General features: G+C 37.2%; 2 protein-coding genes across 2 annotated transcripts; one reads left to right on the top strand and one right to left on the bottom strand.

The window, feature by feature from the left end:
• The first annotated feature begins 580 nt into the window (after nucleotides 1-580).
• Nucleotides 581-4,528, top strand: cdc20 (cell division cycle 20 homolog). The gene is made up of 11 exons (XM_065276027.1): nucleotides 581-732; nucleotides 978-1,189; nucleotides 1,267-1,406; nucleotides 1,496-1,592; nucleotides 1,709-1,834; nucleotides 2,710-2,906; nucleotides 3,074-3,168; nucleotides 3,244-3,469; nucleotides 3,568-3,693; nucleotides 3,774-3,891; nucleotides 3,994-4,528. Exons 2-11 carry the CDS (start codon nucleotides 1,000-1,002, stop codon nucleotides 4,152-4,154), a joined length of 1,476 nt encoding a protein of 491 aa, XP_065132099.1. The 5' UTR covers nucleotides 581-732; nucleotides 978-999; the 3' UTR covers nucleotides 4,155-4,528.
• Nucleotides 4,529-5,503: 975 nt separating this feature from the next.
• elovl1a (ELOVL fatty acid elongase 1a) lies at nucleotides 5,504-11,420 on the bottom strand. Its single transcript, XM_065276024.2, has 8 exons — nucleotides 11,100-11,420; nucleotides 9,963-10,052; nucleotides 9,670-9,860; nucleotides 8,954-9,034; nucleotides 8,804-8,860; nucleotides 7,869-7,974; nucleotides 6,390-6,529; nucleotides 5,504-6,242 (listed from the first exon to the last, which is right to left on the bottom strand). The coding sequence occupies exons 2-8, from the start codon at nucleotides 10,021-10,023 to the stop codon at nucleotides 5,931-5,933; spliced, it is 948 nt and encodes a 315-aa protein (XP_065132096.1). The 5' UTR covers nucleotides 10,024-10,052; nucleotides 11,100-11,420; the 3' UTR covers nucleotides 5,504-5,930.
• Nucleotides 11,421-13,096: the final 1,676 nt, after the last annotated feature.

Below are 13,096 nucleotides of genomic sequence, written 5' to 3'. Positions count from 1 at the left end.
TTCCCTTTTTCAAAATAAGAGTCACTTTTTAAGTTAGGCAAAATAAATTTTGTTTCGCCCCACGAAAATTTTTTCACTGTTATCGAACTTCAAATCTTTTAAAAATGTATAGATTAATTTGTGACATTTATCCGAATTTTTTATATTCTTTTTAATGTAAATGAGGAAAAAAATCCACCATTAACACTATTTACTAGTTTGTGTGCATATGGTTTAAATAGTGCATATATACCAAATTGAGAAAAATGAATTATAACAAAATATTATGTTATCATATCGACTTAATTAATTAAGTAAGCTTTTATAAGACACTATAACAGAACAAATAATAAAAAATCATATTAGTAACACGAACGAAGATGTAATAAATTATCTGTTTGATCCTTATGTTGTTTAATGGTCCTTACATCCTTAAAAAAATTACCACTAATCAACACATTTTCCAATCCAGAACTCTTAAAACATAATACTTTCCGGAAGAACCCGACATTGGGCTCGGCCAATCAGTACGGGGCATTCTGCCTTGCTGCCGTGGTAACAAGGAATGCGCTTGGTTTTTGAATCTACCAATCAGGACAGCGTATTCAGACATTTAAACTGGCGTTTATCCGTTGAGCAGCTTTACCTAGTCGGAGAAGAGTGGAGTATTTTGCTGAAGCGTTTATAACACAATATTGTGATTTTTTCGGATAGTTTTATTGTGCATCGAAAGAACAACTTTTTGGAATTGTGGTAAGAAAAATAATTCACTAAATAATTAGTACATTTGTTATTATTGAGTTTTCTAGTACGCGACTGCGTGTGTGTTTTGTCTCATTTGTAATCACCGAACGTTTAATACGTCAAACTCAAAAGACGGTTGTGTAAGGTTTGTGTTTTGTCTGAATATTACATTATTAACGTTACGTCAAACTCGTTCGTGCTAGTTTATGTTCACCATGTGATCTGACTGTATCTTTTTTTACCGATGTTTGTAGATTGATCACAACTTCAGTAACAATGGCCCACTTTGGCTTTGAAAACGACATCCACAACGTCCTAAGACTGGACATGCCGATTACAAACGGGCCGATGGCGAGGTGGCAGAGGAAAGCCAGCACATCCAACTCCACAAACCCAAACTCTCTTTCACCCAACAAAAGTGTAAACCGATCAGTAAGCCTTTCAAAAACACCCAGCAAAACGCCAGGTAAGTGGCACTTGTGTGCAGTTTGTACTCAATCATATCCTAAAATTATTTCCTAAATATTCCCTGCCTTTTAACAGGAAAAAACAGCAAGACCCAAAACACCCCTACAGCAGGGGGAGACCGTTTCATCCCCACAAGAAATAACAAACAGATGGATGTGGCGAGCTTTCTTGTTTCAAAAGAAAACGAGCCGGTTGAAGAGGCTGCATCGTTAGCAGTAAGTCATTGCTTTGTTTTTGTAAGGAGTTAACAAGTCATAATCACAAGAAGATCCATTTACTGATGCGTATCTTATTGTTCTGACAGCCAAATCAAAAAGCCTGGTCTTTGGCACTAAATGGGTATGACATTGAGGAAGCAAAAATCTTACATTTAGGAGGCAAACCACTAAATGCCCCTGAGGGTAAGTGTTGCATTCTTTCAAATTTTTTACCCTACCTTACACTGTACTATAGGTATTGACTGACACCCAATAGTAACACCGATCTAGAATGAGGACTAAAATGCCTTTTTTCACAGGTTATCAGCATAACTTGAAGGTTCTCTATAGCCAAGTACCCACACCGGCCTCAGTCAAGAAAAGCAGATACATTTCTTCAGTTCCAGAGCGGATTCTAGATGCTCCTGATATCAGAAATGATTTCTGTGAGTTAATGGTTATGTTTAAAGGACAAGTTCGGTATTTTAGACTTAAAGCCCTGTTTTCAGATTGTTTATGGTCAAATAGAATGGTTTTGACTGAAATTTCGACATTTTCGGCTGCCCTGAGAATTTTCGCGTGTTTGTGTTTCAGCTCAGACCTCTATAATGGCTTTATAGGTGCACTGGAACAATCCTTCCTAAAATGCATTAAACTTTCGTTTACAAAGACGTGAAACTCACCGAGTGGTCAGGGGTGTTCACTGATATGCTCACACAAAAATCGCTGCAAAAGACGCATTCCAACAGCTGTTTTAGCATTCGTTGTTAACTTGTGGACCTATTTCCCCAAACGCCTCACACCCGTACATTCTTCCGCTTAGAGCTTGAATAATAAACACTCCAGCCCAGGTGGTGGCGCTAATCCGCCTTTGCCAATTGCAAGAATAGAAACAAAGTTCCCGGCGCGGAGTAATACCGTACCTCACAGGACGTCTAATACAGTCAATGGAGTTGGTAAAAACTACGATAAAACCTGTTGGAATGCGTCTTTTGCAGCGATTTTTGTGTGAGCATACCAGTAAACAACCCTGACCACTCGGTGAGTTTCACGTCTTTGTAAACGAAAGTTTAATGCATTTTAGGAAGGATTGTTCCAGTGCACCTATAGACCCATTGTAGAGGTCTGAGCTGAAACACAAACACGCGAAAATTCTCAGGGCAGCCGAAAATGTCGAAATTTCAGTCAAAACCATTCTATTTGACCATAAACAATCTGAAAACAGGGCTTTAAGTCTAAAATACCGAACTTGTCCTTTAACGGTGCATTGTCTAATTTGTAGGCCGTTTAAAGCCACAACCACTGGTTTGTATGCCCACAGATCTAAACCTGATGGATTGGGGAAGGCAAAACCTGTTGGCCGTTGGCCTTGCCAACCATGTGTATTTGTGGAACGCTGCTGTGGGAGACATCATTTTATTGAAGAAAATGGAGGAGGAAAACAATTTCATCTGCTCGGTCTCTTGGAGCAAAGAAGGCAATTTCCTGGCTGTTGGGACTAGTGATTGTAAAGTAGAGGTAATTACTGATCTGTCTTTTTTTTTTTGCCACTCGCTGTTGTTTCAATTGTGGCATCTTTGTAGTGTATAAAAATTTGAAATCGCTCCATCACATTACCTGAAGAATCACTTGCTGTGCCATGTTCAGACCTTTCCAACCTTTGTGTTCTTGCTTTCCTCCTTTAGTTATGGGATGTGCAATGCCAAAAACGTCTTCGCAGCATGGACGGCCATTCAGCAAGGGTTGGATGCTTGAGTTGGAATGATCACATTTTGTCTAGGTAAGACCAATATCATCTAGTGGTATAGAAATTTAGCATTTCTTGATTGAAGAATTAAGCCCTTTTTCTCCTTAGTGGCTCCCGGTCTGGTTTGATTCATCAGCATGATGTTCGGGTAGCAGACCATCACATATACACATACGGGGGGCACAGTCAGGAAGTCTGTGGCCTTACTTGGTCCCCTGATGGAAAATATTTAGCTAGTGGTGGCAATGACAATACTGTGTTTATTTGGCCAATGACAACTGGCTCAGAGCATCAAGCTGTCCATGCGTTAAATGAACACCAAGGAGCAGTCAAGGTAATTTTCATTTGATTTGGTCAGCTCTGCAAAAAAGTGGTTGGATGTGGAAATCCCTCTTACCATTTGATCTTTCTGATTTGTATTCTTGTGTTAAGGCTTTGGCATGGTGTCCGTGGCAACCTAACCTCCTTGCATCTGGTGGAGGTACAAGTGATCGCCATATTCGCATCTGGAATGTCAATAGTGGCTCTTGTATCAGTTCTTTGGATACATCCTCACAGGTAGGCTCCGTTAATGCATTCACGATTGTTGTCATGATATAGACCGAATAATTTTAGTAATTTTCATCTGTTACTTTCAGATATCATCTCTGGTGTTTTCACCAAATTACAAAGAGCTGGTGTCGGGCCATGGTTTTGCTCATGAAAAGGTTATCATCTGGAAGTACCCCTCCCTTACTAAAGTTGCTGAACTTGTAGGCAAGTTTGCTCCCCCAATCTGTCACTCTTTATTCAGGGTGATCTTTACAATTACACAACTCTAAAAGATGAGGAGATAAACAACATTGTTTTCTATTTCAGGACATGAAGACCGAATTTTGAACTTGGCACTCAGTCCAGACGGTTCTACGGTGGCTTCTATAGCTGCTGATGAAACCATTCGACTCTGGAAGAGTTTTGAAAAGGATCCGGTCAAAAAACCCAAACCTACAAGCAGTATCATTCAGCAATCCATTCGATGAATATTAAATGCCTGTTTTAAAGCAAATGTGAAGTAGAGAAGTCTTAATGTTTGATAACTCCCTGGGAGTTAATCCTTTTGCTTTCAAAGGGCTGTGAAATTCTATGTACAACCACAGAGGAACTCCATTTAGTTGTTAGGTGAAAACCATACCCTTAATTCGGTTTTAACAGCAGCAAGTGTGTTGAGATTTTATCTTTTTCTGTGCATGGTTGTAAATTGAATTTCTAGAAAACTCTACTTTGATAGCTAAACTCCTAAAGTATGTTTTTAGTGATTTGTGTTTTGTTCCTTATCGAGACTTCACTATTTAATCCTATAAGTGATTAAGTTATGTACAAAAATGTAAATTTCAAATAAAGTTTTTGTAAAGGATATGGTGACGTGCCCTTTTCTTATGAGCCATCTAGCACAGGTAACTTTAACATTCTATTACTGCGGTTATAAAAAGGGTTTTTGGGAAATGTAAAAATTCGTAGACCTCTCTATTTATTGCTTTAGAACAGGTGTTTTCAAACTGGGTTGGGTGTCACAGCTGGATAAGATTGGCTGTGGAAAGTCACTTGGCTGTTGAAGAGAATAGTAGGAATGTTTTTGTGCCAATGACTGATTTTGATATGCAATACAGTAAGGTATTTTGATGTTGCAACTAAACATTTCATTAATATACTGAAAAGGAAAATAAAAACCAATCCATTATAAAAGAGAAAAATGTGTGGGTCAATCCTGGGAAAGATTTTACCCATTTAAGTGAGTTGTGAAATGAAAAGTTTGGAAACCCCTGCTTGTGAGGCATGTCATAACATTCAGTTCTAATGATTCATAGGCTACATGGCAAAAAAATTGAATGAACAACACTTCACAAATTGATGGGCTTTGTAATTTTAATGCCACATTCATGTCAGGCTATACAAGCTAATAAATACATCAGGTTATAAAACAATAAGCAACACTGGTGTACAACTTGGGTGCAAACAACTATAAATGCATCCAAATCTACTGTTATAAACTAAAGGAATGCAAGATATGTTTCACAGTAAAAAAAAAATAACCCAAAGTCTTGCATTTAAAAAAACCCACATGGTTATCTCATGTTCTGAGTGATCCTAACATTGCAGCTGTTGAGGTTCTTGATGATCTCAAAATGTGCATGAATATGGAAACTGCAGGACATATGCATTGCTCAAAATATAGATGCTTTACTGGTCTTTCAAGTCTATTAAACACTATTCATCTAACTTTGTGTTTGGAGAAACACTAATAAATCAACATTTGCTTTGGTATCATTATCTAACATATCCAGTTTCACAAATAGAACATACAAAAAACAAAATACAGTTTCTTATAAAAAAAAAACGTTTATTAAATGATAAGTTATGAACAGAATAAAAATTGACAACTCATACATTTCCAATAAATTGTGAAGAAATATTTATTTACAGTCAAGTTTGGGTTAGATCTGTAAGAACTGTACAGTGTGCAAACAACTGGAAGAATCATACGCCAGCAAAAGCCGAGGTCAACATAGACAGTCGGGTTTCAGAGCGACGTCAACAATGCCGATTTCAGTGGACGAATTCTCTTCATGCACAGTGCTCCCCAGCTTGATGCTATTACATCAATAAATACAAAAGAAAGGGGGGCCTACTGCCAGATCCGATGTGCCATTTCATCTCCGGTGCGATCATAAAAAATAACAAAAACAAAAATTGCAATTATGTCTCTGGTCTAGGGTGGTGTTCCAGTGGAGTCCCCTATGCTATATTTTCTGATCTGTTTAGATCTCCTTCACTTTCCCATTGTGAGTAAATCCATTAGTGTAGTGCACGGTACCATTTTCCAAGTGTTTGCCATTGGGTACCACCACTGCCACAGTCAGAGTGGTAGTGCCGTTCTGTTTGGGTTTGTCTTCTTTGCTAACAGGTAGCCGCTTGCCCCTTATATAAGCTTGGATCCAGAAATTGGAGAAGAGGATAAAGAAAAACATGCCATAGATCCAGATAAGATGGATGAAAAGGGGAACTTGGTAGTCACACTTTTCCATGAAGTAATACTGAGAGATATGGACAGACACCAGCACAAACTGAATCTGTAGAAAAGCAAAAGAGAAATAAGATTTTATGGTTTCATTTAATTGATGTTTTCCCTGGTTTTAATATGTGACTCTGGTCACCTTGGAAATAAGGCAATTCTATCCACATAACAATATGAGAGTTTATTAAGAGTTAACACTAACCAGCTGGATAGCAGTCATGTATTTTTTCCACCAAAGATACTTCTGGAAACGTGGCCCTGCAGCGGCCAGACCGTAGTAGCTGTACATGATGACATGGACGCAGGCGTTCACCAAAGCGTGAAACGAACCCATTCCTCCAACTATCATGAACAAATGATTTTAAATAGATTTATTAGTATATGACAACAGATAGGACATCAACTCCTATAATTACTTTGAACTCATGCAGGCACGAAACAAATAGTTTATGTATAATGTACAATATAGTGGCCAAAATAGATTGTATAGTGGAATATCAACAATATTGCTTTTAATGCCCCATCAGCCTAGCTTAAACCATTAAATATGAGGTAAACACTAAACTTTTAAGGTATATATTTAACAAAAACACAGAGTATTAGAAAATCTTGCATTATTCAAATACACAAAAGCTTTGAATATACAAAAGCAGGTAGTAAAGCACACTTATTATTAATATTTGTTGATCTTCTTTTAAAGAGGACACTTCACAAGATTTTTTTTAGGTATCAAACAAGTCTTTGGTGTCCCCAGCTCAAAATACCATATAAATAATTTATTATAGCATGTTAAAATTGACACTTTGTAGGTGTGAGCAGAATTTTTTAGTTTTTGGTGGATCATATTAAATGCAAATGAGCTGAACTGTGCACTTATTGGCAGTGGCGTGGTTGTATAGTGCAGAATAAGGGGCGGTATTAGCCCCTTTTGACATCACAGAGGAGCCAAATTTCAATGACCTATTTTGTCACATGCTTGCAGAAAATATTTTATCAAAACTAAGATATTGGGTTGTTCTTTTTCTCATTTTCTAGGTTGATAAAAGCGCTGGTGATCCTTTTATAGCACTTAAACATGGAAAAGTCCATGGAAATATTTTTATGATATGTCTCCTTTAAAGTAATATTTTGTAGTCTGTGTCCTGCAGTCCTGGACTTAATTCTACTTCTGAGCTTCAGTTTATACTACAAACACGCCAATGCAACATGCATACAAAATTTTGAATGCATCTTAAAGATATTTAAATACAGAGCGAATGTTGCATACCGTATCACTTCTGGCCACTACTGTACCAATGTCACTATACTATATTGGACACAAATATGAATGCTGCCCTTGTTTTACATTTATGTACTTTGGGACGTTTTCATCCCTTAAATGTATTTCTCGGGTCTTTAGAGTCCTTAAATGTCTTTAGGCATAATTTTAACTTATGTATTTTGTTTTTGCATCTGTTTATATGTGTGTATATATATGTGTGTATATAATATACATATTTAATTTTTTTGGCATCTGTTTATGAAAAATAAAATGTCAATTTTTTTTTTTTTTTATTGTTAATGAGCTATTATTTATTTTACTAATGAGTACCATATGTGTATGCATATAGGCTATGGGTTAATATTTTTTTTGAAATATTTTTTTGTTGACTAACTTTGCAATCAGAAATGATAGACTTACCAGGAGTAAGAGTGATGCCCCACCACCAAGTCCATGGCATGACAGAATGGTGGAATATATGCAGGAATGTCACCTGACTGTGCTTCTTTCTCAACACAAAAAACATCTGCATCACAGACACAGTTCTTGTTAATTGAGGTAAGAAAACAAATACCTTAAAGCAAGATACAGTTAAAGGAATAGTCTACTCATTTTCAATATTAAAATATGTTATTACCTTAACTAAGAAGAGTTGATACATCCCTCTATCATCTGTGTGCGTGCATGTAAGCGCTGGAGCGCGCTGCAACACTTCGATAGCATTTAGCTTAGCCCCATTCATTCAATGGTACCACTCAGATTTAAAGTTAGAAGTGACCAAACACATCAACGTTTTTCCTATTTAAGACGAGTAGTTATTCGAGCAAGTTTGGTGGTACAAAATAAAACGTAGCGCTTTTCTAAGCGGATTTAAAAGAGGAACTATATTGTTTGGTGGAACAGCACTTTTGGGAGTACTTCAACTCGCCTGAAAAATCCGCTCCCCTTCTCCCTCTCATACTGGGAGAGGGAGGGTGTTACTGCGCCGAGTCGAAGTACTCCCAAAAGTGCTGATCCGCCATACAATATAGTTCCTCTTTTAAATCCGCTTAGAAAAGCGCTACGTTTTATTTTGTACCACCAAACTTGGTCGTATAACTACTCGTCTTAAATAGGAAAAATGTTGATGTGTTTGGTCACTTCTAACTTTATCTCTGAGTGGTACCATTGAATGAATGGGGCTAAGCTAAATGCTATCGAAGTGTCGCAGCGCGCCCCAGCGCTTACGTGCACGCACTAAGATGATAGAGGGATGTATCAACTCTTGATAGTTAAGGTAATAACATATTTTAATATTGAAAATGAGTAGACTATTCCTTTAAGAGGGGAAAAACAATACAAAAACATGTTCTTACCGTATCAAGCAGCTCGACATACTTTGAAAAATAGAACAACCAGGCTGCTCGAATCATCTGAGGAAACAAGAAAAAAACAATTATAGACATTTTACAACAAAGACTTATATTACGTTATTGAATACGGCTGAGATTCACAGAACATCTTACCCTGAGAGCCTGAGGGCTGCTGGAGGGGTCACAGAGATCACATCTCCAGGTGTATGTTGTTCCCCAACCAGACATCAAAAACTGTAACAAAAGGAAATGTTAGACAGATCTAAAAAGTTCAGAGTATTTTTCTCCTTTGGAATTCTTTGCTCCTGAGCTCCTTCGGCAGGATTATAATTTCCATGGTAACAAAAAAAGTTCTCTAATTTGATACTAGCCAGGATTGTGGGCAATTTAGTCCAGAAATTGTGGTAACTGAATAAAAAAAAACATAAAGGTGAAAACAGACATATTCGGGGCTTACAAATCTAAAAAAAAAGGTGCTTAAAAGGTCACAGTGATGCCATAGAAGATCTTTTTTTGGTTCCTAAAATAGCCATTCAGTTCATATTTAAAGAAACATTCCTTTCATACATTTTATTTATAGTTCTTCAGGAATTTTTTTATAGAACCACTCAGCCAAACATTTTTCTTCTATAGCATCATGAAGCTCTATTTCTAAGGGTGTATACCATTGTTATTAACCTTTAAATGTTCTATATTACTACATCTGATTAGTGGGTTAATCATCTACGAGGATTACAATACATTTTTGTCTAATATGTGACTGGCTGGATTCTACTAATGTGAACATCACTTCTGGTCCAACTATGAAGTCCAATAAGTTTAGTCAATAATCACACATAGGCCTACAAATCAATGGAACAGTAACTCACCTCATAAACAATGTAGGCATTATAGGCCACCATGAAGAAGTTGTAGAAAATCATAGTCGTGTTGAGTTGGAAGGGTTTGCGATTTGCCATGAATCGTGGCCCTACATGTAGAACAAGGAACACGTATCCCAGCAGGATGAGCGTCATTTCAACAGGACTCTTCATCAGTGGATAATCCCGTACTCTGGGATCTAAAGAAAGAAACCGTCTGTATTACACCCATGATTACGTGGTTAAATCCACTCTCAATTATTGGATTTTTGTACACAGTAAGGCTATAAACACATTCTTACCTGTTCTTTTCAGAAAGTAGTCATAGAACTTCAAAACGTTTGACACCACCTCTGACAACATCTTGTCTTTGTCTTCAGACAACCAAAAAACTGGAGAACATAAGTAAATGTCAATGCGAGCAGACAATGGCAATACAGCTGGTAAAAGCCATAGACAGAGACTGATGGTAATATGCTGTTATCAACAGAACAGTGTGGATTCAGAGTCAACAATGGCAGCCTAGCAAAGCAAACAGAAAACAGCTGGCCAAGGGAATCTGTACCCGAGTGGTACCACATATTAAATGATAAACCATAGCCAAACTAATTTAAACTTAGCTCTAACTACAATAAGCAAATGCTGTCTATTTGAATATTGCCAACCAAGTAAACCATTCACAACTGTTTTTTTATAAATAATAATCAATATATTATTATGATTTCTATAACTGATCTGAAAGCAGATGTTTCTATGCTCACAGACACACAGAAGGTCAAGCCACAAAAGCATAACAGACATATAAAGACCTCACGTCCTTCTCCGTTTGTGTGCGAGTTAATGTGTCAGAGACGTGATCAGATATGATGACAAAAGCACACTTGAAGCTGACACTTCGCTGCCTATCTGCCTACAGATCTCATGCAATGCCATCTTCTTATCAAAAGACAACAGAATAACCCAAGAAAGAGAAATGGCTCAAAAACTTAATTAGGATGTACAAAAGGAACTTAAAACTGGGTATTATGTAATGATGAAACTGTTCTGTTGCCTCCTGTGGTACTAAAAGGCCTCTAATGACTAATAGTTAAACAGTTCAGAGCAAGTTAAACAGGTGAGGTGGAGAAAGGCAGATATCTCACTGTCCCGTCATACATTCAGATGAACCAACTAGACAGAAACTGCTAATATAAACATTAACCCAAATTAATCTCAAATAACTTAAGCAGAAAAAAATCAAAGAAAACATAAACAGGGACACAAAAAATGTAGCAAAAAAGTCTCTTTATATATAGTATATTTTGTTCAACAATTCAAAGTCAGACTTATTAGTGTTCCCATTCAAAGCACTTTAAGCCTATATCTCACTTTCCTAAGTCACGCCTAAAATGCCTACTAAATTTAAACTATAGTGTGAGCTGGCAACTTGACAAGCTTACCTGTTGTCTTTCTTTTGACTCAAACTCTCAATACAGTCACTCCAGCCAAAAGGAATGAATGAAACAAAATGATAAGAACACTGCCCCACAGGGGCAAATAAATGAAAGTTGGGCTTTCTTCCTCTCTGTGTCCCAACTACCAAAAGTTCCTTTCCTAAGCCAGCTCTCCTTAATCAGAGCAGTGTTCCAGAGGAATATAAGATGTAATCCGATGGGAGCTTTGGCAAGGCAATGACGAGCCTGCATGGAGAAGTGTCACTCACTGTCCAACATAAACGTGAGCTGTGGATCATTCTAAAGAGAGACAACACCCGCGTGGTTTCAGGATTGCTTTCATCTGTCAGGAACCGCCCTCTGAAACCGGCCTCAAATCTCGGCGATTGGCTTTTGAGAGTAAGCCTGGTCAGTGATTGGCTCTGAAACTAGTATGTTTCTTGTTATGCGGTGGAAGTAGGCGAGATTTAAGCAGCGACTGCTCTACAATGAAAAGCCTTTTGTTTCCCTAGGGTCACATATATGGGTGCGAGACTTATCCTGAAAGAAGAATAGCCAATTAAAACAAACAAGAATCAATACTATCATCATTTCTAACAATTCTTTGATGATATGTCTTTTAGTAGTCAGGTATAAGGAAATTAACTTAAATGAAATAAGTTATCATCAATGAACTTGTCTGGCTCACAGTGCTTATGTTCAGTGATGTTAAGCAGCTTAACATGGGACGTTTATTATAACCTCCCTTAGCAAAGGGTGGCTACGAAGATATTTAAAGTAAACTAATCTGCATTTATTCACCTGTCAGGTAATGACATTGATGAACACGGCTGATCTGAGCTCTATTCATCTTAAGCTAGATGTGCTATATCAAACCAGCAACAATGACAACATATATACATTTATCATATGCACTCAGCAAGTCAATGAGTTCTCTAGCAGTCAGATATTACGTGCCACTTGTTCTCCGTGGGGGCACTACCATCCCCACGTTAGTTTCACTGGATTCCCGTAGCACTGGTTTGACCCGTTCCTCAGACGTTGAGGACAGGGCGTGGATTCAGTCAAACTGACTCACTCTTACAGCAGTTCGGGAGGAGGAGAAGAATGTCAAAAATCCTGACATGTGCGGGGGTCAGGCCATATTTCTCTGACACTAAAACAACTGCCATGTCATAAAACGCTATTAAGTTTAAGCACATTTGAAAATAAAATACTTTTTTTACCGACAATAATACGAATATAATCACTGAATGAACTTCCTGTGGTGGAGATATCTGAATTGATAAAAACGAGCCAGTTTGCCTTATCAGAAGATAAGAATAGCCAGTAACATATAAACTTTATTTTAGTGCTCAGCATCCAGGACTTTGAACTCTTTCCAGTGCTTCTTATACAAATACTCTATAACCTAGATAAATCATTTATAAAAAATACATGTAAATAAATAAATAAAAAAGTAAATAAAAGTTAACCTGTCTATCCAATCTAACCTAAATAACTAAACAAATTTGGTCCAAAAATAATATAACTATATAATAATACTAAAAGTTAATTTATAATAAATATTATTAATATCAATAATAATAAATGATTAAGGGAGGAGTCGGGGTGTTGGAGGGATGTCAGAAGAGCTGTCGTGGGGATGGTAGATGCTTAAAGGGATAGTTCACCCAAAAATGAAATTATTTTCTTACTTATGTCTTTGTTCTAACAAGAAGGAAGATATTTTGAGGAATGTTGTTACCAGACCGATCATGAGCCTCATTAACTTCAATGACAGATAACAGAATTTTTGGGTGAACTATCCCCTTAAATACACTCAGAAAATCATTGACAGGACTGTATAATCAGGCACCTACTGTACTTATGAACCTGTTGTCTGAATTGCTTTTTGAGACAAAACTGGTATATTTTAAGATTGAGATTGTTATATGCTCTCTTTTATACTAAGCCAAACAAAAAAAGACAAAAGGAATGTTATGTTTTCCACACCTGCCCAT

This window comes from Paramisgurnus dabryanus, chromosome 6 (genome assembly GCF_030506205.2).
Source record: "Paramisgurnus dabryanus chromosome 6, PD_genome_1.1, whole genome shotgun sequence".
In the NCBI taxonomy this organism is placed as follows: Eukaryota; Metazoa; Chordata; class Actinopteri; order Cypriniformes; family Cobitidae; genus Paramisgurnus; species Paramisgurnus dabryanus.
Note: the sequence above shows the minus strand (reverse complement) of the source record. Positions and strands in the feature narration are given on the sequence as shown.